The sequence below is a fragment of the Oxyura jamaicensis genome, chromosome 19, assembly GCF_011077185.1.
Source record: "Oxyura jamaicensis isolate SHBP4307 breed ruddy duck chromosome 19, BPBGC_Ojam_1.0, whole genome shotgun sequence".
Classification (NCBI taxonomy): Eukaryota; Metazoa; Chordata; class Aves; order Anseriformes; family Anatidae; genus Oxyura; species Oxyura jamaicensis.
Window position 1 is genome coordinate 3681893 of NC_048911.1, and position 25757 is coordinate 3707649.

Consider the following 25757-nt stretch of genomic DNA (forward strand, 5'->3'; position numbering starts at 1 on the left):
ATACATCTGCCATTGCATCAAACTATGCAGGACACGTACAACTGGAGTCTTCTTTTAAATTCCAGCCCTGCTGTTTACATTCCAGTGGCCTTATCCTAAAAACAAAGTTTTGCCATGGATACCCCTGGGGTTCAGTGCTGGTGGTGGTTGTTTGCCTTCAGGCCTGAAATGCAAATTCAAGGTCCCAGGTGTTGCCTCGTGCTAAGCTGAGATTTGTCTCAGGACCTCTGTTCTAATTAGCAGTATTTATCAAGGGCTGGTGCCCACCCCATCCCCTGGGCTTAGCTTCACAGCATCCGTGCGTTAGTTTTAGCTCCGGGGAAGTTGGTCAGGGGAGGGTAAGCGACGAAGCTGACACCATTCTTGTATTTACTCAACGCCCTGAGTTGTTTCCACAGCTTCCACGTGCTCAGAGAATGGTCTCAATGGGTGATTTCATGAAATAGAAATACAAAGCAGGGGTTGTGGGAGAGTGGGGGCTTCGCTGAGAGCCAGGTCTGAGGTTTCAGGTGCTGTAAGCAAGGTTATGAGTGGAACAGATTCAGCTCCCTCTGCTGCTAAAGTCAGCGTGGTCCCAGCCCCTGGAACATAACAAAGCTCACAGCCATAAGGGCTGGGAGCTGTTGATTAGATGCCCTGAATCCAAACCATTTTTCTCCCAAAAGCTCAACCTCAGGCTGTAAGCAAGCTTAAAGGGGGGCGATTTGTTAACCTGCCTTCAGGACCGGCCACGCTGTGCTTAAACAGGAGCGAGTGATGCAGGGTCTCCGCTGAGGCAGCCACTGGCCCTTAGGTAAGTAGGGTAATAGGGAAAAGCAGTGTAAGGCTGTACATGGGGCGCTTGGCACCCTCCTGCAGCCACTCGGGGGGCACCAGCAGGCCCCAGGGTGCACAGGGGCCACATCCAGCAGGAGCTGCGGGGCTCTGGGGGAAAGGAGCGCGACCCGCCCCCGGGGTTAGAGCCAAGAAGGCATTTCCCATCTGGGTGAATAAGGGAGATCCGCTGTGAATAGGAAAGGAGTTAAACAAGAGGTGAAGGAAATCAGATTAAAGCTCATTCTTTCCATGATGGTTGGGTCTGATTTATTTAGGTCCTTCTACCAAAGAAAGCACAAATGATGAAAAGCTGCCACCCGGCTCAAACCCAGGCTGCAGCGTTGTGCTGGGACTCATAAGTGAGTATGCAATCCAAGGAAGAATATACATTTAAAAAAAAGAAAAAATCTCCCTTCCTCTACCCAGAAACATCAATAAGCATTCCTGACAAAGAGATGGAAATCTCACAGGGTTTTGTAGCAACCCTATGCATTTAGAGCTAGGTTCCCTTTGGGTTCATGGGCTGAGAAGCACGTTTAGATTTAGGATGCGCATGAAAAGAAGTGGAAAAGGGATTGAAATTCAAAATCCAAATTGAAATTAGACCTTGCTGTGTTGCTCAGCGGCCCACTGGGTTCCCTGGGTGGTGTTGCGGGGTGCACCAAAGGTGCAGGGCTCCTGGCCCACCAGACCCCCAGGGCACGGCCAGGGTACTGGAACCCAGCACTGCTCTGCCCCTGCCCTCAGCAGCACCTTGCATGCAGCAGCTCTCTTCTTCTGCCTCCAGGACTGTCACAGACGGGGTCTTTCCACCTCTGAGCTGGGCAGTTTGCTGGGGAGCTTCTTCTCCTGGTGTTCAGCTGGCAAATTGCGTGATTTTTTTAAGTTGGTTTCTTGCTTCATTCCCTATAAATATTGCAACTATGCAATATGTGAGCTTGCATTGCACAAAAAAAAGTCTATAGAAGTATAAAATGAAAGTGTCTGCACTCCCATGCAGGCTGCTTTCCAGGATGTTGGCACTTCCCAGGGCCCAAGGTTTAGGTGGCGGAGCCGCACCGTGTTTTGGAGCAGCTCCGGGGGCTCCTTCCCTGGGCAAAGCTCAGCCAGGCAGCACTGCCGCAGGGTGGGGGCTGCACCAAAGCTTTCCCCTGCTTTCTGGAAGCAGCCCCGTGCTGCTCTCGGGTGCTGGTTGTTCTCCTCCAGGAGCTAACATGGTGCTGCACATCACTCCCTCTTGCTGTGCTGTCCCTAATGTCTGCCTGCCAAGGGCTTCTAGCTCTTTGTAACGAGTTGTCACCATTAGGGCCCCGCTGTGACGGCGCTGGGAGCACAAAATCCACCTCGCTGCCTTCCCGGGGCTGTGGCACCCGCAGGTGTTGGCCGCTTGGCCATGGAGCAGCTGGGGGAAGCAGCAGGAGGCCCCTCTGCGCCCAACGGAGCTGCTGCTGCTGCTGCTCTGCTCCTCTGGTGCCGGCACCACGCGTGTGGGCAAAAGTGAAATGGATGCAGAAGTGAGAGACAAGGAGGTGTGCTGGGCCTCGTGCCATGCTGGGAATTATTTTGTTTAAATGTGTTCCCCCTGCGTTTTCAGCCAGACCCAGTAAAACTTCCTCTGCCAGTGGGTTTAGCAGCGGTGCCTTGCCGGGCCGTTCCTGCCCCCAGGCTGCTGAAGCTCTGTTGGGGTTTCTGGGTGAAAGATCCCACGTCGGTGCCTGAGGAACCGCAGGAAACGCTTCCCCTTCTGACCTTACGCTTTCTAACCCATTCAAGCACCCCACAGAGGTTTTCCTCTCTCCAAGCAGAAGTCTCAGCCCTGCGATGGGCGCAGGAGGGAACTTCACCGTGCGTGTAGAGATGGGCATTTAGTAGGGCTTCAGTCCCTCGTAACACTTATTTTACACTGAATTAAGCAAGGAATCAAGGCGTAATCTTAAGCACACCTAGTTAAGAGATCAAAGGTAGGCTTTAAATTGCTTCTGTTGCCCTGAAACCTGAGCAGAGCAGTTGATCGGAAGCTCACAGGTTGTAGGACCTGCTCTTGCATCCAGCCAGGGCCACAAAGGCAGGAAAAAAAGGGACGAGTTCTCAATCCTGGAGACCGCTAGTCTCATCGGCTTGCTTCAGACAAGTCGTGTCTGCGTTTCTTACCCTTCTCCTTTACATAAACCACCCACAGAAAGCTCATTAATCAAAAATGTCAATGGTTTCACAGCCGCCTTCCCACTCAGACCCTGGGTTTCACATTCCTGTGAGTGGCAGGCCGGGCTTTTTTCTTCCTGACAATTGTCATTTTTCTTTCTTAAATGTTTTTGTTCCTTCTTACTGTGAGAGTTAATATTTAAAAGAGAAGAGAGCGTTTCATACCCCGTTGGTCAATTCAGGATACGCTGCTGGGTTTTAAATGTGGCTTGGCCTCCAGAAACCACCCCTCTCGCCTTGCTTTGAAGAACAGCATTTTCCCCCACTTGTTTGCCGGGCCCGAAGTACATCAAGATGGGTTGGAGCTTTGGCACCTCACTTGCTGTAGAAGGGGGCTCCGCTTCTTCAGCACTGCTGGTGTTTCCAAGGCCGTGCTCCTTGCTCGCCCTGAGGTTCCTGCATTTCCATCCCACCGGGGGAAGCAAACCTCCCGCAGGGGCAGGACCCAGGGAGCCTCAAATAGCTGCTTATTTACCGTACCCTCACCAGGCAAAACAAACCACCCGGCATGAATTTTGCTCTGATAATGCTTAAGACTGCTGACGGGCTGTAGCTTTGTTTTAACTGGATTTGCACAGCACTCAGAGAGGCTGCCCGTGGGGAGGGGTCGGTGCGCAGGAGGTCTCTGCGCGGTGCCACTGCCACCGACTGCCCAGCCTGGCCCCGGTGCATGGTGGCAGGAGGTAGAGACACTGCTCTGCTCCGTGCAGCCAGAATTGGTGCCAGAAGCACACAAGAAAGGTCCCTTCTGTTACTTCTGGGTTTTCGCCTGCTTTCTATATGGTGCTCAGTGCCCCTTCGTGCCCCTGGGGCCAGCAGAACTTGCACAGGGTGCAGGAGCTGCCGGTGCTACCGCCGGCTGCTGCTGTCAGAGAGTTTCTTCTGAAAAAAATAATAATAAAAAAAAAAATCATACAGTTTCTTCCCAGCTTGTTCCTGCAAGCACCCAGAGTGCTCGCCAGGCAGCCGAGTGCCGGGGCTCGCCGGCTGGGAACAGCCTGTCCCCGCGGGCCCGGGAAGCGCCTGTTCCCGGTGCGGCGACAGCGGCAGCATACGGCCCCGCGGGGCTGCACGCCCCCGGAGCAGCTGCCGGCGGCACCGGGAGCAAGGAGCATCCCCGGGATCTGTGGCATTTCGGTGCTGCACGGCTCGGACAGCTTCGCCATCCGTGTTTGATTTATTGGCTCCTGAGCAATGCCATAGGGCACAGTCCTGCTCTCAATTTCCCCCTGAAAATGGGGGAAATTCCCCTCACCTTGCCCAGCTGCGCTGGTGGTACCTGGGCTTGGGCCAGGTTTTGTTCCCCTCTCAGGATGTGGCTCCTGGGACACACGGGGCCCGAGGTTTGATCCCCCGAGGCACCCCAAGGGCATGCCCCGGCTCTTTTCCCTTTCCTCCTGTGAGGATTTCGGTGATTGCCGCTCTCCCCTCACCTCGCACCATTTCAGCGCAGCCGATGGAGATCAGGGACACGCCACATTGCTGGCACAGCCCCAGGGGAGCAGCGTAAGGTGACTTCCAGCTCCTGATTTCCACCTCCCCTTTTGCACAAGGCCGTGTGGGGGCTGCAGGGGGGAGGCAGCCACCTGCGGGTGAGCTCCTCCTGCTCTTTGGGGACCGGCTCCCACCGCCTTTCTGTGGTCACTTACACAGCTTTTTCTACCAGCACCAAGCCACTGCCCTCCAGGCTGCCATGGCCCAAGGGAGAGGCACCGCCACTTGCTCATTTTCTCAAATATCCCCCCCCCACATCCCAAATTTTCTGGATAGCGAGGGCTGGGCTCCTCTCAGCCCCGCTCAAGCAGCATTGAGCGCCTGTATGCGGAGTCACGCAGATGTCAGCGCTGATCTATGGCTTTAATTACGAGCCCGTCTTTGGGTAAGGCTCAGATAAGTCAAAACGGAGAATTGCAGCTCAGCCCCAGCCTGCGAGCGGCTCAGTTCATTATTCACGAGCCCTCATCTGTGGCAAAGCTCGCCCCGAATGCGAATCCTCTTGTGCCGAGGACGCGGCAGCCTCAGAGGTTGGCTCCGTCCCCTGGCCCCGGCACCGCCTCACCCCGGTGTCGGTCACGGCTTCGCTTGGGGTGCTGCACCGGGGCTGTCTGAGCACCCAAAGCCCCCTCGGGAGCCTTTTGCCTCTCCTGTTAGGGGTGCCCCTGGTGGGAGCGGTGAGGGGGGCACCCAGCTCAGGCACCGAGCAGCACCCAGGCTACAGAGAGCTCAAAAAGCTGGCCAGCACTCGCCCCAGGTTGCAACCACAAGAGGAGGAAGAGGAAGAGCAGTGCCTGGGGGGACCCCAGATAACCCCTTCCCTGCCTGCTGCAGAGCCAGGACCCACCCGCAGTGATGGGAGAGCCCCCCCTGCACAAATGCCCCATTTCCACGGACCTCAGAGAAATGCCACCGGCGGATGCCGGGTGCAACAGGTTGGCACCTGGCGGCCGCTCACCAGGCTCTGCTTTTTTGGCTTCCCAGCTCTGCGTGGCCGGCTCATGAGCCACTTTTAATCCATAAAGAAGGTCTTTTGTGCAGCCTTTTGTCAACAGGGCTGTCCCATTGCTATAGCTACGGCCCCTCCGGTGCCGGACACACCTGTTTGTTTTTCCAGCTCCTTTCTATTGCCGTCAGATTTCTCTGCCACCTAAATAAAAATAATGAGCAAAGCCCTGCCCTGGCCCAGTGCAGTGGCTCTCATGGCCCTTCCCGCCTAAGGAAACTCCCAGCTCCCCCGGGACTTGTTTTGTGCAGGCAAAACAGCCTGCTCGGCGAGCTGCCCTCGGCACAGCTCTTGTTATTTCTGGTTTTTACCCTTAAAAGTGCTGCACTCGTGGTGCCGCGGGGCTGAGGATGTCGTGGTTGCAGCGAGGTCCCTGGGCAGTCCTGGGTCCCCCTTGGAAAGGGCAGGGGACAGCGGTGGAGGAGGGATTGTGTAGATGGACTGTGAGATGGACTGTGGGGTTTTCTCACAGAATGCTTTTCTCCTCCTACACAATGATTCCAAAACTTGTGCTTCGCGGACGTCAGCCCCGAGCTGCCCAGGATCTGCCCCAGCTCCTGGTTTCAGGGGCGCTGCACAGCTTTGGCACTGGGCACCCGGTCCTGTGCTGGCCCCGTCACCAGGAGCCTTCCCAGGGCTCGGCATCCCCCTTTAGGAACATTAAAACAAACAAACAAACAAACAAAACAGACCCACCGTCCGTATACACAGCAGCTTCAAGCGAGGCCCTTGAAGCACTTCCACGAGCCGCCAGCCTCTGCTTTCCACACTGCGCCGCAGCTCGGCGAGGCTGAGTCAGGCTGAGTCACACCAGCGCTGAGATCGCACAGAAACCTCCGGAGCCGGCAGAGAAATCCACCCCCGGGCTCTGTCCTTCTAGCCGAGACCCAAAAGGATGCTAAAAAGGAGAGGGGAGAAGCCTCTGAAGGACACAAAGCCCCAGCCCTGAGGCGTCATGGTCCCACAGCCGGGCACGGGCTGGAGGCAGGCGCAGGATGCCAGGATTTGACCAGACTTTTGCCAAGAAGGTGTGAGCTGGGAATGCAATAATTAAACCAAACCTCCTCCTTATTTCCCACGAATATTACTGCTATTTATTGTCCTGCTGCTTTGCTGCTTCTAAATATTTCATGCCCTTGAAATTGTATTTTTTGATGAACGTGGGGTGCGATGTGCACGGTGCGTGCGTTAACACTTGCAGAAATAAAAACCTTCCCCGATCTTCACGAAACAACACGGGTGTTACCATGCTGGTGAGGTCCTGCACCTCATCCAGCCCCACACTCAGCACCCATCCTGAGCCTCTGAGCAGGCTGGCCTGAAACTCGGCTGGCTGGGACCTGCTGCCCATGGGGACGTGCTCGGGGGCGCTGCACATCTGGAGCGCAGCTGCACATCTGGGCAGCTGCTGTGGGACGGTCGGAGAGGTTTGGGGTTCGTATCCCAGGCAGGAGGTGGGAACAGCTGGGGGATTTCAGCACTGCCCCAGTGCTCCTGCACACCATCACTCTGTGAATCTCAGGTGAAAGAAAACACACAAAAAAAACAAGCTTTTTGCAAGAAATCGGTCACACTCTTTTTAATGTTTCTGTAAGCGGAGAGGGCTGAAGGGAGTGGGGAGCGAGCGGCCCGACGCGCCGTGCAGCCGCAGCTGCCGGCTTGCCCCGCAGCCCCATTTATCTTGTAGAAAAACATCCAGTTTTGATATTTAAGATTTCCAGTAATGGAAAATTCACAGCAGCCTCGGGGCCCAGGAGCCAAGAGCTAATTGGCGGAACTTGTTGAAAAAGCTTCCCTCGAGCTCTTTTCCACTGGAAAATCCAAAAGCTTTCTAAAACAGTTGATTTCTCATAAAAACTAAAGCAAAACACACGTGGGGGGAAAACAGGGGTGAGAAAAGGTCTTGACAATGTCGGAGCAGCCCGTGTCACTCTGTCAGGACAAATATTTACATTTTTTGTTGTAAAGTTACCCTTGTTTTGAAAACGTTTGTTTTATTTGCACTCCGTTACCACACTTTAAAAAACCACAAGGAAAACAAAGTGATTTTGCAGAAATACAATGTTCTGGCCGAAGCAGAATGACTTTTTTTTTTTTTTTTTTTTTTGTCTGTGAATTTTCCCTGGGAAAGTTGACATTTCGGGGCCTTTTCCAAAGCAGAAATCTCAGCGCAGTCTCCAGCCCCCAGTTGCCCGGCTGCGTCTTGTAGGAATAACGGCAATTCTCAGGGGGTTAATGAAGGCTTTCAGAGGAGCTTAATCAACGCTCGGCGGCCGTCAGGCAGTTTCACTGCCGGTATCTCCGGCCCGGAGCCATCTGTACCGCTTCCTCCCGTTGTGCTCAAACCCACCCGGAGCATATGCTGCTCGTGGCTGGGTGGCATTTCAGTAATTCATTAAAATAGCTCACCAGCCACCAAGGAGGGAGCGCTGCAGGTAGGACCTGGAGAGCACGCAGGAGTTGTTTAAATAGGAAATCTTTCCCGATCGCAAATCTGTGCCGAAAGCGGCGGGTTTGGGGCGTGCGTGTGCATCCCCCCTGCAGGTGATGTGCCGTCCCCCCAGGTGTGGGAGTCACAGCGATTCTTTTCCTTCCTTGGGGGAGGATGGGAGCAATTTGGGGGTTGGGGTAATGAGCGCAACTGGGGCTCTGAATAGACTGTTAATTATTTGGGTGAAATGGAGAGGTGAATGCCATGGTGACACATGAAGTGGCTCCGGTGGGGTCTCGGCATGGCAAAGTCTGAGTCCAGCCTGGGGTTTTAGGCTAGGAGGTGGCCTCCCACATCCTGACCCCGGCATGGGGTGCAGCAAGGAGGGTGTGAGTGCTGCAGCCCCAAATTCATCCATCCCCAGGGCAGAGGGTCCCTCGGGCTCCTGCACACCCAACCTGTTCCCACCCAAAGATCTCTCCAGCTGTTAGAAAAGCACGTTTCGATGCACACATGGCATCGGGGTTGGGTCGGGTCCTGCGTGGCTAGGGGTGAGCTTTCTGCAGGAAAGCTGCCTTTGGGGGTAAAATGAGCCCTTGTGCTGGGTGGGGGAGAGCTGCTCATAGCCCTCAGGTGGGGGACTCTGGCTCAGGTGCTTGATTTAGGGCAAAGCCCTGCCCATTCAGCAGGGGTGGAGAAAGGTGAGTCCTGCCTTTAGAAGCCCCTCACAGGGTCTGGATGCCCCCAGGAGGTGTCATGATGGGTCCAGCACTGCTTTATGTTGCTGCTTCCCCTGGTAAGCTCCTGCATTGCACCCTGGGTCCTTTATGCAGCATTTTGGGGATGCTGAGGGCCCCAAAAAGGGCTCTGGGGTCACAGTGCAGCTGCACCTAGCACTGATCCCCCTGTGAGCCCCCACAGTTGAGCCCTTGTGGGGGCACAATAGGGTGTCCCTGTATCCCACGCCAGCAGCGTGAGTTGGGGACCAACACCTGGGAAGGACACCCTCACCAGCACCTGCTTTTGGGATGCTCGGGGAAGAGGCCGACAGAGGGATCACCTGGGGGCTGTGCCCCCTCTGCCACCCCTGCTCCCGAGCTCTTCCTTCCTCCCGTCCCGCTCTGACAGCGATGCTTCCCCTCGGCGCCTGCCTGCTGTCCCAGCAGCTGTTTTGTAGCACCGGCTATTTTGACTGCTCGGTTAACTATTTATCCAGACGGAGCGGGGCTGCTGTCTTTCTCCTGGCAGGTTTTTTTCCATATACAAATCCCGTGCTGAAGCAGGGAGGATGGAGCCCGACCAGCTCTGAGCTGTCCCCATTGCCCTGCAGGTCACAGCCCTGCTCCTCCCGGTCCCCGCAGCTGCTGCGGGGCTCTTGTGGGGCTGTGCTGAGGGACCGGCGTGCCTTCATTTCCCTAGCACTTGATTTTAGGCAAATGTGAAGCCAAAACACTTTGCAAGCCCCGTGCGGGTGTTGATTGCTGCTGCTGGGGATGCCGTTTGCCCCGGGAAGGGCAGGATGCGACCTGTGCGTGCCAGCCTCCCTCCTGGGGCACAGTCCTGCTGCACAGCTCCGCTCCCAAAGAGGCTTCTTTTAACCTGTTTCTGCTGCTGGATGCAGGCTTTGGGGGCAGAAGCTGCCTTTTCCCTGCAGCACAACCTCTGTGGCCCTCCCTAGCGCCGAGAAATGGCTCTGCCCGAGCAGACCCTATGGAGAGTTTTGTGCCATGCTGTGCCCCAGCTGGCACCTTGCGGTCCAAGGATTCACCCCCCAGCGAAAAGTGCGGCTCAGAGCCAGCGGGGCCAAGTCCGTGCCAGTACCTGAGCTGCTTGGGGCTGGGGCTCAGCAGCATTTGCATTGAAAATCCTGACTTTGAAATGCAAAAGGCGCCCAGCCCGGGTGCAGAGCGCTGCAGCAGGGAGCTCGGAGCACAGCCTAGGGTTTTGTGCAGACAGCTCGTGTTTTCCCTCGGTTCCTGAGCTTTGTGGATTTATTTCCCGTGAGCAGGGGCAGTCCCAGCTCGGGCAAGAGAGGGACCTGAATGGCAGAAAAAGGCACCATGCCCAGGCGCTCCCCTTTGGTGGGGTTTCTTTGCTTTTTCTGCTCTTTTCCTCGCAGGGCCCGGCCGTTTCCGAGCACTTCTCGCTCTGTCCGCGAGAGGAAAGTTGGCAGCGCCTCGCGCTATTGTCACACGACTTATGAAACCCGAGGATTTCAGCCCCATTTCCTACCCGCTGGCCTTATCGGGGCCCTGCATGCTCTTGGCACCTCCTCGTGCCCCGGGGCGGTTGCAGGGTGCCGCTGCCCTTGTGCAAGGGGAGGGCGAACCGTGCTGGGACTGCAAGCTGTCTGCACCAAGGGTGGCATCCCCAGCACCTGCCTGCATAACCCCACGTGGCTGGGCCATGAGGAAAGAGCCCGCGGGGTCAGGGTTTCCCCGCCCTGGAAGTGGATGTCAAACTCATTTGAGAACTGCAGAGCTGGTGGTGCTCTTTGATGGGGCTTGCTTTTCCTCTTTTTTTTTTTTTTTTTTTTCTTTCCTCCCATTAATCTGGAGAGGAAAATGCCAGCAGAGGCTCCAGGTGTTTTTCCAAAAGCTTTTTTTTTTTGTATCTGTTGGCTTCTGCTGAGTGCTGGCAGGGCAGACAGAGGGCAAAGAAGTGACGGAGCCGGCGGGCACAGGGTTGTGCCGTGTGGTGAATTGGTGCCGCAGGCTCTGCCTGATCCTCCCCCAGCTGCTCGTGGGTTGTAGGGATCATTTCCATTGCTTTGCAAAGCATCTGAAAAATGCGAAGCCACTCTATAGCCCTGACTATGGAGCTTGCATTGGCCTTGGTGCATCCCTGGGAACGCAGGGCTGTCCCCGGACAGGGCTGTGCACCCTGCGTGTGGGTATTTCCGCAGAGATAAGTGCCTCCTGCACAACTTATTTAGCAAATCCCTTGCTATTTCTGTCTGTGAGCTGCCAGCCAAGGCTTGCTGAGCGGCTCGTGTTCTCTCGCTCACAGCTGCTTGCAGACACTACCACCACCCTGTCCTGGGAGACCCACGCCAGGGCACGCGCATCCCATTCCCTCCCAGAATAAGTGGTGCTGTCCCTCTGCGGGACCCGCCGTACCCCAGCGACCTGGGAGGAGGCCGACATCGCCTCTGCCTTCCTGGGGGCTGCCTCAGGGTGCTCGGCATCGCCGGGTGAGCAGCGAGGACGTGTCCCTGCCGATTTACACGATACCACAGGGAGATGAAGTCCAAAGTATTTATCTCCAGTCTGCATCACAGCACCCACACTGTGCACGGGGAGGGGCACGCTGCTGCCCTGATGCTGCCCTGAAATACCCAGCGCCTGCCCCAGCTGGGGACCAGTGTTGCCCCCGAAATACCCAGCCCCAGCCTGCGGTGTCTGCGTGCACAGAGCAGTGGCACGAGGGTGCTGGGCTTCCTCAGGGCCGCCTGGGTGCAGAGATAAGCCCAGGGCAGGAAGCTGCTGGGGCTGTGCTGGTGCAGAGCGTGGTGCAGCTCCTGCTCGGCTCCCCACTGGGGCTGGGCAGCGCCCCGGGACCTCCGCAATGGGGTGGGGACAGTGGGGACGTCCCCGGGGCTTGGTGTGCCGTGTGGGTATGGCGTGACTGGGGGATGCTGGAGCAGGCAGGGTGGAAGGGATGAGCTGCAAGGACACCTCCGTGTGCTCAGCGTCACCACCGATGGCCAATCTGGGAAGGGGGAGATTTATAGGCTGGGGAAAGCTGCTCCATCTACCAGCAAGGTGCTGCGGAGAGCCCTTGGCTGGGACGTGGTGTCCCACGTCACCGCCGTGGCATCCTGGGGACAAGAATTGCTCCCTGCTGGTGTGGCCACCTTGGGCAGGGGACAGACTTTCGGAGGAACAAGCGGTCTTTACGGCCCGGCTGTGCCCCCAGCTGCAGCACAGCTTGCAGAACAGCAGCTCTCATTAGCATCCCTGATATTGATGCAAAGCCTGCTTATTATTATTTATTATTTTCTTTTCCTAAAGGGCTCTGGCGCACAGAAAGAAAATAACTCTAATGCTGATGGGAGTAATAAAGGAGGGCGTGCAGGGGGCTGAGCACCAGCTAGCCCAGCACCTCGGCAGCAGAGCATCCTCGCTTTGTTCCTACCAAGGAGGGACAGTGGGAGAGAGCCAGGCCAGCTCAGCAGGGCAAACACTGGCCCTGCTGCTCCCAGGCTCAGCTGGGTGCTGGGAGGAGAGGGCTCAGGCTAACGCAGTCCCTCGCAGATCGTTTAGGGGTTTATTTCTTTATTGGTGATTAATGGCCGTGTTTCGTTTCTAATGGAAGGAAATAGGGAGGAAATGGTTTCTCGTGTTCATTTATCAGGGGTTTGTTTAAACGGTGCTGGAAATAGGTCAGGATTGTGTACTTTAGAGAAGAAAAAGCCGGTGGGGCTGGGGCTGGATGTCAGATATTTGGACTCCTTCCCTGCACGAGGCCGGCCCCGGCCCTCCCCACCCGGCACCGTGCCGGTGGAAGGAGTGAAGCGGTTCCCAAACCGGCCTCTCGCTGCCTGTTCCCCGGCTGTGTAAAGGGATCTGGTACTAATTAGGTGAGAATTGTTTTACACCTGCCCCAGCCCTGCAGTGGAGCTGGGCACTTGGGGAGCTCGGAAGAGGGGGGGCATCGGCTCCAGGAGACGCGTCCCATCAGAGTGCTTTTGGGGCCGGTGCTCGCTGGGTGCTGCTTTTCCTGCTGAGTTGAAAACAAATCCCACTTCTGAACAAAGCAATGGCATTACCCCCAGTCCCTCCTGCCAAATGGGGGCTTGGAAGAGTCTCCAAAAACTCTGACTTCCTCTGGGAGCCTGTGTGGGTGCTTTAGGTTCTGGAGCACTGGGAGCATGGTGAGCCTCGTGGTACCCAAAAACTCTGGTCCTGGGGGTGCCAGCACCCAGCTCTGTGCTTTGTGAGGGGTCAGGAGGGGATCCACTGCTTGTAGGTGCTAAAAAATAGTGCTACTTGTGTCTGGCTTTTGGTAACGGGGGGGAATCCACAGCTTTTTGCAGCACAAGAGCTACCAACACCTGAGAGCCCAGCTGCCTAAAAATGGATTCACACCCTGGATGAGAAGAGTTACTCATCTCCCTCTTCATCTGGAACAACATAATTCCTCGTGGCCGTCCTTCCCCGAGCATCACCACGCGCTCGCAGGCTGGCCAGGCAGCCAGAGCCCGAAAATCCTAGCAACAATGACATTGTTTGCTATATTTGCATCCCTTAGGGCTGCGCGGCAGCGATGACACACCGCCGAGCTGGCAGCGGGTCTGCTATTGATGCCATCTGCAGACAGCCTCCTACTCACCCCGTTAAAATTACATTCCCCAGGAGGGATGTCTTATGGAGAATTGGGGTGCAGGGGGCTCAGGTTGGGGACCCCAGGGTGGCCCCAGGTTCCCCCAGGGCTCTCTGCCATTGCTTCTTGTCCCTTCCTTGGCGAGCGCCCAGAGGCACGCTGCGTGCTCAGACACCTCCCAGACATCGCGCCGTTCCCCTCAGCAGTTTCCAGCAGCAAATGTTCCCCTGATCTTATTTTTTTTCATCCTTTTCTGGCAGACTTCTGATGTGGAGAAGAGGGGTTCAGCTCGTCTTGGTCTTTGGGGATAAGAGCTGGGCAGCTCAGGAGCTCCCTTAGGGTTTGTGCATCTTGGGATGCCTGCATTTGAAAAGTAAAGTTGGCTCTTTTGTATTTTACTTAAAGTGCTCTTAGGGACCTTTGTGGTCGTGAAATGCAGGCTCAGAGGACAGAGAGAGCTTCTGGCCTTGCAGGTCAGTAGGAAAGCTTGAAAAGAGGAGGCTTTTTGCAGCTGGGAATGTGGACAGGAGCCCATATGGGTTTTGCTGTTGTGTTCTGGGGCTGAGCAATGTCACCTGCAGCGTTCAGCATCCCCCTGGAAAGCCCAACCTTGGGGGAACAGCCTCCCGAGGCAGCTGGCCTCACTTGTGGGGCCAAGGAGGGGGAGCCCCATGGCTGCATCCCACCAGCAAGGTGCAGGAGCTCTGCTCCTGGTGGAGCCGTCCTCCAGGATGCAAGTTTGGGCCTACAGAAGTGAATGTATTGGGGTTTTTATCTTAAAAGCTGTATTCTATTTTTTCCATAAAAGCTGGATTCCGAAGGTATGGATCCTGGAGTCTGCATTCAGAGGGCACTTGCTGCATGGCTACAGCCAGAAATTTGGGATTTAAAAAGAGTGCAAAAGCCAAGGGTGTGGAGGGAGGCTTCCAGAAGGACAGGCTGGGACCAAATGGCACCAAGTGCCCATGACCAGCTCAGCACCCCCAGCCTCCCTGTCACCCCCGGGGCACCGCGATGGCCTCCCGTTTTGGGCTCCAACACGAGCAGAGGCTCCCCAGGGTGTAGATCACTTTCTCGGTGGTGGGCACCTGGGAGCCTGTTTTCATTAGCCCAAGCTGATCAGCCCCACGGGTGCTGGGCCTGATTCTCACTCCGTGTGTACAATGAGCACCTTTCTGCTCTTGCAGCCAGGGCAGGAGCCATGAGAAGCCTCTGTGGCCATGTCAGGACCGAGTCACCCTGGTTTAGGAGGACAAGGAGCCATGAGGGGGAAATGAAAGAGTCGGTCCTATTATAAGGAAGTGAAATCAGCCCCATGGTTTTAATAGGACTGGATGTGGTGGCTCCCTTCGGTAAAGCCCCCAACAGCTCCGCGATAGGTTTGGGTCCATGGCCTAGGGATGGTGAGCACCGGGCTGTGATGCTGCTGGTGGACACCTGCACTCCTCCTGGGTTTGGGATCCGTCCCATGGGCAGGACCAGCACAGATTCAGCAGAAACAGGATCAGGTCTGTGTTACAGAATGCTGGCCGGTCCCCCGGAGCTCTGCTGCCATCCCTGAGACCAGGCTCCAGGCACTGGGGCAACAGCAGTGCCATTTCTCAGGATTTCCCATAAATCTGAGGAATATGTTCCCCAAGCCCAGCTGTGCACAGCCATGAACTTCCCAGGGTTGGTTTTTTGGGGGGCATCATCCCTATATTTCACCTCCTTCTCCCCTGCCTGCTGGGGAGGTACAGCCACAGCCTGGACCCACTTACCCGGAGCCCAGGGACCCCCGGAGCTCCCTCTGCCCCTGCCTTGGAGGGGTGCTGGGGCGATGGCTGGAAACACCACTGCTTCCTCCAGCTGGAAACGGGGAGGCCAAAAATGGTGTAAAAAAGCTTCCCATCCGCAGCCTGCCATGTGCAGAGCCCTGGCAGCGCGGGGCAGCATCCAAAGCAACGCCAGCTGAGCAGCTGCACGTGTGCCGCCTCTGCGGAGCCCAGATCTGTTCCTGTAGCCCTATACAGGTAATTATATATATTTGCTCGCTGATCAACAGAAGTTTTTTTTTTTTTTTTTTTTTTTTTTTTTTTTTTTTTCCCAGGGAGAACGATTGGGGAAAGCAACAGCAGCCCGTGAAGTATTTGGCAAACAGCTCCTTTTGTGTTGCGCGTAGGTAGCTCAGGCTGTATCTGTGAGCTATATATAGATAAATACATATATATCTCCCTCCTTGTAATGTTTCCACTTCTTTTTTTTTTTGCAGACTACCTGCAAAACACAGACACTATCACAAGCCGTAAATGCAGGCATCATACCAGTGACTGACAGGCAATTCTCTAAAGCTTTTTGGTACGAAAATTTGCGTTTTCTGGGGAAAACAGATGGGATTTTGGTCCTGTCTGTCCCACCTGGCAGGAGGGGAAGTGACCCCTGCGTTTTGGGGTACTGCTGCACTAAGAGGAAGGTGCTGGGGTTGTAGATGCATGCTGGTAACACGGGATGGATTTTTCAGGAGGCATCTGAGGAATTCTAGGAAGCACAAAGCGTGGAGAGAAACTTGCTGGGAGAAGGGGGCAGGCATCAGAGGGGTGTGGGGTTGCTTTGGTTTCTACTCTCAGAATGAAAAATAAGGCGAAAACTTCAGGAAAGGGAGCTACACCAAATGCAGCTTCTAATTTTTACCACGTTGTTTCCCTACCCTTCCTAAACACAACTTAATCGGTGTGCCTTGATAATGAAAAATTCCCACTCCTTCGTTTAGGAAGGGTTGGAACAAGATCCTTGGACTGCTGGAAAAAAAAATCTGCTGCTGGTTTTTTACTTCCACCTGCTGTTCCTGCTCCCACCAGCCCCACCCCAAACCCTTTTACCCCGGGTGCATTTTCTGCTCAGAAGGCAGTGGCAGAGCCCTGTCCGTGCTTTCCCAACTCGTGCATGCTCCCTCAGCACCCAGCTTGCCCCCTCCATCCTGCAGGCACACTGAAGTGTGCTTTGCCCGAGTTGCCTTTTTTTTTCTTTTTTTCTTTTTTTCTCATGGGCTTCCCTGCCTCGGAGCGGAGGTTTATCTGGTTTCCCTTTGTTCGGCGCACACGAAAGAGAAAGAGGAAGGAAACCCGCCATCGCCTGGCCTGATGCAGGGTTAAAAATAGCGGTGCGGGCTCGGCCGGGGTTCCCGTGCTCGTGAAAGGTCACTTGTCCCGGCCCTGTGCTGTGAGCAGGGTGCCGGGCTCCTTGCAGGTCGCATCTCCCCTCTGTGCCTCTTTTCCTTGTGAGCCCTTAAAACCAAAGCAGCTCCAGCAAACGACCTGGTGTGGCATGGTTTGTGGCGGTGACCATCCTGCCACCAGAAGGGTGGCTGCTCATCCCCTAGGAGCTGAGGGCACAGCACATCATCCATCCATGGGATCCCGGCTGGTTTCTGGTGCACGGTTCCTGCTCACTTGGAGAGAGGGCAGCGGCACGGCTGCCAAGGAAGCAGGAGGCAGCCCTGACCCACCCTCCGCACATCACATCTCCACGGAGAGCCCAGATTTCTCACTCAACCCAAAACTGGGAATTTTTCCATGGAGGGGGATGTGGGGGAAGGCGGGGAGCAGTGAGGGGGCTGCGGGAACCTCCTCGTGCAGCAGCCCCGCAGGGCTTGCCGCCACCTTGGAGCCTCCTCTGGGTTGTTTGCTTTTGCTGCTTCCTAAACTCCAGCAAAACCGCTAGGAATGGCACGTCAGAAAGGCAGGTTTGGGTTTTGTTTTTAGTTTTTTTTTTTTTTTTTTTTTTTTTTTTCCAGGAGGTATTTTACAGCAGGGAAAAAAAGCATTACAGCGTCAGGACGAGTGTCACGGAGCTCCCCCTCAATGGATATTAATGGGTTTTCCTACCTTTGAGAGAGATCGGAATACGGTGTAGAAAAAAAACAATAATTACTGCCCAATATAGGTCTGGAGTTGTAAACAGACACTCCTAAGTGAAGTGCTGCTGCTGGGTTCAGGGCAAATGCCAGGAAATTCGGCCACGACACGGGATCCTCGCTCCAAGCCAGCCCTGGGGAGCTTCCCACCAGGAAACGGCCTCCGGGCTCGGCTGGGCGCTCCTGAACTGCACCGCTCAGGGTGCAGGAAAACCCCACTCTCAGCTTAATTCCAGAAAAAAGCACGTGGTTTATGGCTGGAGAATCCTGTCCTGACCCATACGTTTTATTATCCAAAATAATAATTCATTATATCATATATTTTATGTCTATTTTATTACCCAAGAAGCCAAATCCCAATGACACCCATGCTCCTACAACCCCTTGAATTGCACGTCGGCAGCACAGGACGCGAGGATACGTCTCCAGCAAGGATGGAAATATCTGAGCTGCAGCCCTGGGCATGGCCAAGGTGAGGGCTGATGCTGTTTTTGAGTGCATTTCAGTGGTTTTTGGGATCCAGCCCCCCGGGAGCAGAACCCGGCCCGCAGCTGCTGGGAGTCCTGGCTGGGGGATTAAAAATAACACCCGAAGCCTGGCTCCGAAAGGTCGGCCGGCGTGTAACATTTAGAAGAGCCTCAAACTGTTATTTCAAGGTGGTTTTTATTTTTCTTTCTCCATAGGAAAAGCAAATATCAAAGCTGCTGTGGAAAAAAAAAAAAAGGCGCCATTCCTGGCCTTCCTCTGCGGATGGGGGCTGGTGGCACGGGGAGTGGGGACATGGGGTGGGAGTGGGGTGGGAGACGTGGCCCCGTCACCTCCCGTTATGAAATAATGGCACTTGGTGGGCTGACACGGGGACAGCCCCTCAGGTGTGATGCTGCAGAAGTGACATGGGTGAAGTATGGCCTGTGCTGTCCCCATCCTCCAGCCCCGTTGCCAGCCCCTGCCTCCGAAGCCCTTGGCTTGGCACTGGCTGCTCTCGGCCTTGCCAGAAAACCTCGTTTTTTCCCCGTTTTCTGGGAGCAGAATGAGAATAAACCTGGAATCTCCCACAGACTGAAAAAATCCCCGCAACATCTGATGGGATCGGGAGCTGGCTCCAGCACTGCAAAGCCCGGGGTTTTGGTAGAGTTCCTCCCAGTTTCCCTTTGTAGAAACAGGAGGAAAATCAAAACCATGGGCAGGCTTCCAGGCCCTCAGTGACCATCGGTGCTCTGGTGGCTGAAGGGCTTCAGGAGATTGGGGGTGTTAAAATCATGCTGTTAATGTGGGGTTTTTAATAACCCCGTTAAGCTTTTCTACCTCCAAAACTTATCACCGGGCGGAAGCCAGGACAAATGCGGAGGTTTGCTTTTGTTTGGACGGTGGCGAGAAGTGGGGCTGATGTGCTGCAGGGGGGGAATCCCAAACCAGTGGGCTCCATCCCCCACCCCATGGTCTTGCTCCAGCATCCCCGGGCCCTTCTTTGGCCACTTTGAGGCTGTTTTCACTCCAGACTATTTTCCCTCATTGGTCATTACCGGATTAATTTACTGCTCCAAGCTGCTAATAACTCTCATGAATCGCTTAATTACAGGTGGGGTCGATGGTGCTGCCGTTCGCCAGGGCTGCCAGCTGGTTCCCCGTGTAAATCTATTTTCGTTTGCTTGCCACTTGGTGAAACTTTAACCTTTGGGGCCCGGACATCGCCTCCCTGCTGGCTTCCAGCACCAGGACTGGCAGCAGCTGGTGCAACTGGAAGGAGTCCGGAGGCCCAGTGCCATGCCCAGCAGATCCACGATGCTCTCCAGCCCCAGGGGCTGCCGAGATTAGGGTTTTAGGGGGGATCCTCAGGCAGTGTCAAACGAAATGCAGCAGGCGTGGGAAGCACAAGGAGCTGCAAGGGCATGTGCTAGTGGAAAACACCAGGCTCGGGGCTCGGTGTCCGCACCTGGGCTGGTAAATCCCTGGGGGATGTTGGGGAAGGGAGCAGGGGTCTCCAGCTTGTACCCGCACAGCCCTGGGGGGCTCTCTGCACCCCCACTGCGCCCCTAGCACCAAACCAGGCCTTGGCAGGTGCGGGGAAGGTGATGCTGGTCCCTGACGCCATGGTGTTGGAGCATCCCTGAATCGTGGCTGGGAGGACATCGAGATCTCCCCTTCCCAAAAACTGTGCCCTGGAGCAGCGGGATGAGGCGAGGGAAGCCCCTTGCCGTGCTCCCACATTTATTGGCACCCCCAGGGGAGGGGAGAGCACGGCGAGGGCAGGGCAAGCAACACAGAGGGAAAACAAGGAAAAAAAAAAAAAAACAAAAAAAAAAAAAAACACCAAAACACTACTTTCTCCCCCAAAGGAGAGGCAGGCAACCGCTTGAAGCCAGGCCAGGCCGCAGGGCTCGGAGCCGCGTTTCCTGCAGCAGGGCCGCAGGGGGGGGGCCCGGCCGCAGCTCGCAGCCCTGCGCCTCCCACCCCGCCGGAAAACTTAATTTAGCGGGCTGAGAAACGCGAAGCCGCGCTTCCTCCAGGACCTCCACGCCGGTGGGATCGGCGAAAGGCTTTCCATAAATAAATGCACCGATAAATAAATAACCGGAGCTCCTCCCTGTGCTGCGCGCCGCCACTTCCTCCTGCTCGCCGCCCGCTGGGGCTGTGTGGGGCTGGGGCTGTGTGGGGCTCGGCTCCGTCACCCCCCAGCTCCTGTTCCCTCCAGCCTCCTCCTGTGGAGGCCGTGGGGTGAGGCCTGGGCGTCCCTGGAGGCCGGGGGAGGCTGCTGGAAGCCCACCTTGGCCAGGGCACGAGGACACCGCTGGAGCAGAGGGTTTGGGCAGCCACAGGCGTGGGCTGGCCGCTGTCCTCGGCTGGTTGTACCCTGGGGTTTGGGGCAGCCTCGTGTTTGCAGGCGAGGGGAGCTTGTCCTGTGTGCGTGGAGGGCTGCTAAAGGGATGTTTGGGTGCCAGGAAGTGACATCTGGGTGCCAGAAAGTGACATTTGGGTGCAAAAAAGTGATGGTTGGCTGCAAGAAACTGACATTTGGCCTGTAGAAGCTGGTGCCTGGCTACTAGAAGCTGATGTCTGGCTGCCACAAGATGATGCTTGGCTACTAGGAACTGACATTTGGCTACTACAGGCTGACACTTGGCTGCCAGAATCTGACAATTGGCTACTAGAAGCTGACGTTTGGCTGCCAGAAACTGATATTTGGTTACTAGAAGCTGATGCCTGGCTACTAGAAGCTGACGTTTGACTACTAGAACCTGACATTCAGCTACTAAAAGCTGACGTCTGGCTGCAAGAACCCCTCATTCCAGCAGAGCGTCGCCAGCAAGCGCAGCCCCCCCAGCACAGCCGGGTGCCGGTACCCCCCGGGAGCAGGGACCGGGGGCACCACGGGCACGGCCCCGGGGCCGGGCAGCGCTGTCCCGGGCCGACCCGGGCACGGTCCGGGGGGGGACCGGGGGGGCGGGGAGGGGCGGGGAGGGCCGGGAGGAGGGGCCGGGCGGCGGCTCCGCTCCCCGAGGTGCCGGCGGAGGGTGAGCGGCGGCGGCGGCGGCGGCCCCCGAGTGCGCTCCCTGCGCGGCCCCGGAGCTCGGGAGCCCGGTCCCTGCGCCCCCCCACCCCCGTCCCCGGACCCCCCCCTCCCCGGGCCGTTGTTGGGGCATGGAGGCGGCGCACAGCCTGCCCGTGCTCGACGTGCTGCGCCGCTTCGGCGTGGCCGAGAGCTGCGGGCTCAGCCCCGAGCAGGTCCGGAGGAGCCGGGAGAAGTACGGCCCTAATGGTGAGTGGGGGCTCGTGGGGCGGGGGGTCGTGGGGTGCGGTGGGAGGCTGCGCGGGGGGACCCCGAGGGACGCCCGGTGGTGGGCATGGGGGCATCCGCGGGCACCAAGCGCTGTGCCAGGGCTGGAGGGAGGCTTGGGGTGGGTGTGGGAGGGTCTGGGGGGCTCTGGGGGAAGTTTTTGTCCTGACCGGGGTGCAGGGGGTGCCCCAAAATTGGCCCGGGGGGGTGGGGGCTGCTGCTGGCTTGATGTGGGGTGGCAGCGGGACATGGGGTGGCAGTGGGGCGGCAGCAGGGTGTGGGGTGGCAGTGGTGTGGCAGTAGGATGTAGGGTGGCAGCGGGACACCCGGTGGCAGCAGGGTGTGGGGTGGCAGCAGGGCTTGGGTCCCTGCAACGTTGTCGAGTGCTGCTGTGGCTCCTTTTGGGCGAGCAGGGAAGGGCAGCATCTCTCTGGAAGCTCTCGGCATGGCCACCAGCCTGGGGACCCACTGGGCTGCCCGAACACATCGAGTGGAGATGGGGGCTTGGGCAGAGCCCTGGCCCCAGGGGGTCCCATCCTGCCTGGCAGCACCTGCCCTGAGCCCCCCCAGCCGCAGGGAGCGGAGCCTCCCACCAGCTGCCTGCTTTGGGGTCAGAATCCCCCAAAAGTGCCGGTTCCAACCCTGACTACAATCACTCCCCAAATTCCCCCCGGCCCCAGGGTGGCCTCAGGGCGCTCCGTGCCACGGGGCAGTGTCACCTGCAGGCCTGGCCGCCGCGAGGCTCGCGTTGCCTGGTCCTGTTTGCCCAAGTGAATCATCCTCCCTGAGTCAGGCTGCTCGGTGGCACCGGGCTCTCTGCCTCCGGAGAGGTGCCTTGAGCGTGTGGCATAGGTGCTGAGCAAAGGCTTAGCGGTGGCAATCCACTTTTCTTTGAATTTTTTTCTTTTTCATCCCCCACCCCCCTCAAGCACTGGCCGTGCGCTCGCCTCCTCCATCTGTGGTGCAGCAAATTTTGCTCCAGACCACAAATTTATTGCAAAGTGGCGATTGGTGAGAGCTTCTCGCCTGGGGATGTCCCGTGGCTGTCGCCTTCACGGCACAGCCCAGTGCCTGCTGCCCAGCACAACGTGCGGGCAGCAGCAATGGTGGAAATGTGGCAGAAGGCTTCAAAAAATAATGGCCTTTTGCTCTTTTGTGCAGATCTTGGGTTTTTCTTGTGTGTGGCTCAGGTGTGACGACTTTTGTGTTAAAATGGTGAAGAATGGGACCCTGTGTGGCTTGTTCTTTTTGTTTTAAAAGCTCATTTTTAAGCCAAGGGCCTTTTTTCCAGCACGGTGAGGGCTTGCAGGCTGTGTCGTGGATGCGGGAGCCGGCACCTGCGCGCCCTGGGTGCCCAATCTGCTGAGGGAGTAGCATGGGACGGCACGGTGGGCTCGAAGGTGGCTCGTATTAAACTGCATTTTAATTTAAGCTTAAATTAAATTTCGGCAGCGGAAGTGTGGGGCAGTTTGGCGTCTCGCTTGAGCTCGCACAGAGCTCAGAAGGGGGAAGAAAATTCAAATCTCGCGTCGCTTGCAGCGCGGAGCAGCCCCGCGGCTCCGGCGGGTTTCGTTTTCGCACCCTCCCGGCTCACGTTCATTCATTTCCTTCCACACCTGAAATCCAACTGCCAGCGGCGGCGTGAATCACGGCCTGAAATACAGCATCTTCTGTAAAAACTCCTGACATCCGCTGGGGAGCTGCCTTCTTCATTGTATTTTATTTCTGATTGAGTTGAAGCATTTCAGAAATAGGAGCTGCGGCGAGCTGCACCATTGAGCGAGAAGCGGCGGCCGCTGGCGTGCTTTATTTAAGTGTGTCTAGGTATTTTGGGGGGCCACATTTATTGAAGTGTGCATATGTATTTTTTAGGGGGGGACACATTGTTTAGGAGCCTAAAATCGCTTCTCAGTTCCAGCACTCTGAGCTCCCTTTGTAGGAGGAAGCGGAGCGCAATGCTGATTATTTAATATCTCCAATTAGCGGCTTGGCAGCCAAGCAGCGCGCTATAGATTACTGGGCTCGGAGAAGATATTTCTCTGTTCGGAAGAGCTCGTGTTTGAGTTTCAAATCTGTCATCGGCGCTGGCAGCGCGGCGATTTTGTTTGCCAGGGGAGCTGGAGGAGCCACGGCGCGCTGAGGTCTCGCCGCGGCCACTGGCAAAAGGCTCCCGAGCCCTCGAGCTCCACGCTGCAGCTGCTTTCAGGCCACCTGAAACAAGAGCTGTGCCTTTTTATCTTATTTTTTTAATTTTTAATTTTATAATAGACAGGGCTGGAGGGTACGGGAGTGCCAATGTGTTTTTTTTTTTTTTTTTTTTTCCTTCTGAACTTAAAAAACAAAGGCTGAATCTCCTCTGAAATGATTCCAGCTCTGCCGAGGAGTGACAGATGCAAGCAGGAGCTGCCCCGCGGCCAGCCGAGTGATTTTTCTGATTTAAATATAGCCGTGATTTCTCTTCTAAATGGATTTCCATGTGTAAATGAGTGCACATTTCGGGCACGGTATTGCCAATGTTAATGCATATGCATAATTTTATTTGCCTCATCAGTAACCTAAATGGACTGTGAATGTCAGCGGAGTCAAGCGCTGGGATGTTGGCAGCATAGGGGCATTTATCTCTTTGCGTGCCACCTCCTCCAGCTCCGAAGCAAAAACCCTTATGCGGTGGCGATGGCAGCGGGCAGGGTCAGGCCCTTCTCCTCGGCCTTTCGCCCATCCCCTGGGGGACCCCAGCTGTGCCTGGGGTGACCCCCAAACCCTGCCTGGTGGCCTCCAGAGCCTCGTGCAGCCCATTGCGAGGTGCGGCGGTAATGGCATTACCTGCTGGCCGTCCTAAGGGTTGCTGTTGTTATCAGATGATTATTAAGAGCCAGCTCCAGCACCGGGGAAACACCCCGGCTGCCTCCCAGCCCGGGTTAGTGCTCCAGCTCGCTCCTGACAGTTTTAAAAAAGAAAGAGAGAAATTTCTGTTTCGTGCTGAAACGTTTGAGGTGCTGGCAAGGAGGGGAAAAGCAGCATTTTCTGACTCATCTCACTCTGCTCTCTGTTCCTCTGCGCATCGCCCACCTTTTCCACCCCCGAAACACACGCTTAGCAGTCTGATTCATAAACACGCTACGTGTTGTTTTTTTTTTTTTTTTTTCTTTCTTTCTTTCTTTTTTTTTTCCTCCTCCTCCAAATCTTCTCCCTTAGGAGAAATGCTGATGCACTCAAACCGTGTGAGCACCTTCAGGGTTGCGGAGAGACCAATTTTCCTAATTGGATGATAGGAAATTCGAGCTCTGAGCCCCACACCTTCCTCTGGGGTTGCCCAATTCCATTCCTGTCTTTTTATTTAAGTAAAAAATAAAATAAAAATGAATGAAGAGCAACATTCAGAAAACCTCCCCCCCCGTCCTGTCCTGCCTGGCTCCTGCAGCAGCTTAATACGTCCAGGGCGAGCAGAGGCAGGGGCAGCGCTGGCGTGGAAGGGGTTTTTGTGCGGGTGCACCCGTGGGCCTTGCCTTTACCCAGGGGTTTACCCTTGGGGTTTCCCCCCCCACACACCTCTTGCACAAGTGTTATTTCTTTAATATTTGTATTTTCCTGCTGGTTTTGGGGCTGGTCACCGCTGTGCTGCAGGGCATTGAGTTAGGAGCGGGGTGTGCTGCGGGTGCTCGGGTGGCCGCTCAGGGCACGCAGCTTCCCAAAAGTGCACCCCACGCACACTGATCCTCTTGTCCCCGTATTTCAGGTGTCTGTTTTAACAGAGCCGAGCGGTTTGGGCCCATTCGGTGCCGCTCTTGCCATATAGCCCCAAGCCTGCTTGCTCCTCCCCTCCTTGCAGCTCTGCCTGTGTGCCTGTTTCAGCCCCTTGCAATCACCAGATCCAGTTCTGAGCTACCGAGTCGCTTTTCTACGGTCGTCTCTCACGGCTAAGCCTTAAAAAATGTTGTTGATGTTTAGGTTGCAAGTTAGTTTAAATATTTTCACTTTTCTCCTTCCTCGAACACAAAACAATTTTGTTGCTCTGGATTTCTTTCTACCGGAGAGATTTTCTCTGCTGGAGCGCGCGTATCGCTGCGGTTTCGCTCTGTGCTTTCTCTCCTCCTGCAGACCTGCAGGTGGGAGAGCAGGGCCCCGTGCTGCCGATGGGGATCCCGTCCTGCAGCTCGCTCTGTGCTGGCGCATCCTTGCCCTTCACACGCGTGTGGCCGGCATCGCCGCTTGCACAACCGCTGCTGCGTGCCGCCAGTGCCAGGCTTGCGGAGCCCTTTATCAGCGCGTGTCCCCTGGGACCACGTGTACATAGCACGTCGGGTGACCCCCCCCCCCAGTCCAGCTGTTTCTCTGCCCCTTGACGCTTTAATTCACCTGCTCCCAAAAGAAATGAGCTTTTTGTGTGCTCAAACCTCTGCAGGCTCCACCTTCGATTTTTCTCCCACGTGCAGCGTTTGCAGACCTGGGTGGGATGGTGATGCCCCACCAAAATGTCTTTAATTAATTAATTAATTACTTTTAAGGATCATTCATTGCAAACCATCATCCCAAAGCTCAGCACGGGCATGCCATGCCTGTCACCCAGCTGGGTGCTGGGCAGGGGGCACCCCCCTGGGGGTCCGTGGGGCAGCACGCTGAGCCCCCCAGGGCACCCATCCCCACCCACTTCTGTTATTGTGCGTGTGACACGTTGTTGGTATCGTGACTCACGATCTTTTTTTTTTTTTTTCCCCCAACATCTCAGTGCTGTAGTATCGCAGGCAGAACTTATAACAGTAACCTACATTAAGAAAAAAAAAAAAAAAAAAAAAAAAAAAAAAAAAAAAAAAAAAAA

At 56.0% G+C, this 25757-nt stretch overlaps 1 protein-coding gene and 1 long non-coding RNA gene across 4 annotated transcripts in view; both read left to right on the forward strand.

Moving 5' to 3' along the window:
• Nucleotides 1–15362: 15362 nt before the first annotated feature.
• On the forward strand, nt 15363–19432 carry LOC118176320. Its single transcript, XR_004755340.1, has 3 exons — nt 15363–15431; nt 17513–17638; nt 18746–19432. It is a non-coding gene; the product is annotated as an uncharacterized LOC118176320 (long non-coding RNA).
• A 1308-nt stretch (nt 19433–20740) lies between these two features.
• ATP2A3 (ATPase sarcoplasmic/endoplasmic reticulum Ca2+ transporting 3) overlaps nt 20741–25757 on the forward strand; it is a 43149-nt gene continuing 38132 nt past the window's right edge. For 2 of the 3 annotated variants that reach the window (XM_035343251.1, XM_035343252.1), the window contains exon 1: nt 20743–20923. In XM_035343251.1, coding sequence (XP_035199142.1) covers nt 20806–20923 — 118 coding nt within the window. In that variant the 5' untranslated portion in view covers nt 20743–20805. Of the gene's footprint in view, nt 20924–25757 lie in introns of all 3 variants that reach the window. The other variant, XM_035343250.1, reaches the window with a different exon arrangement.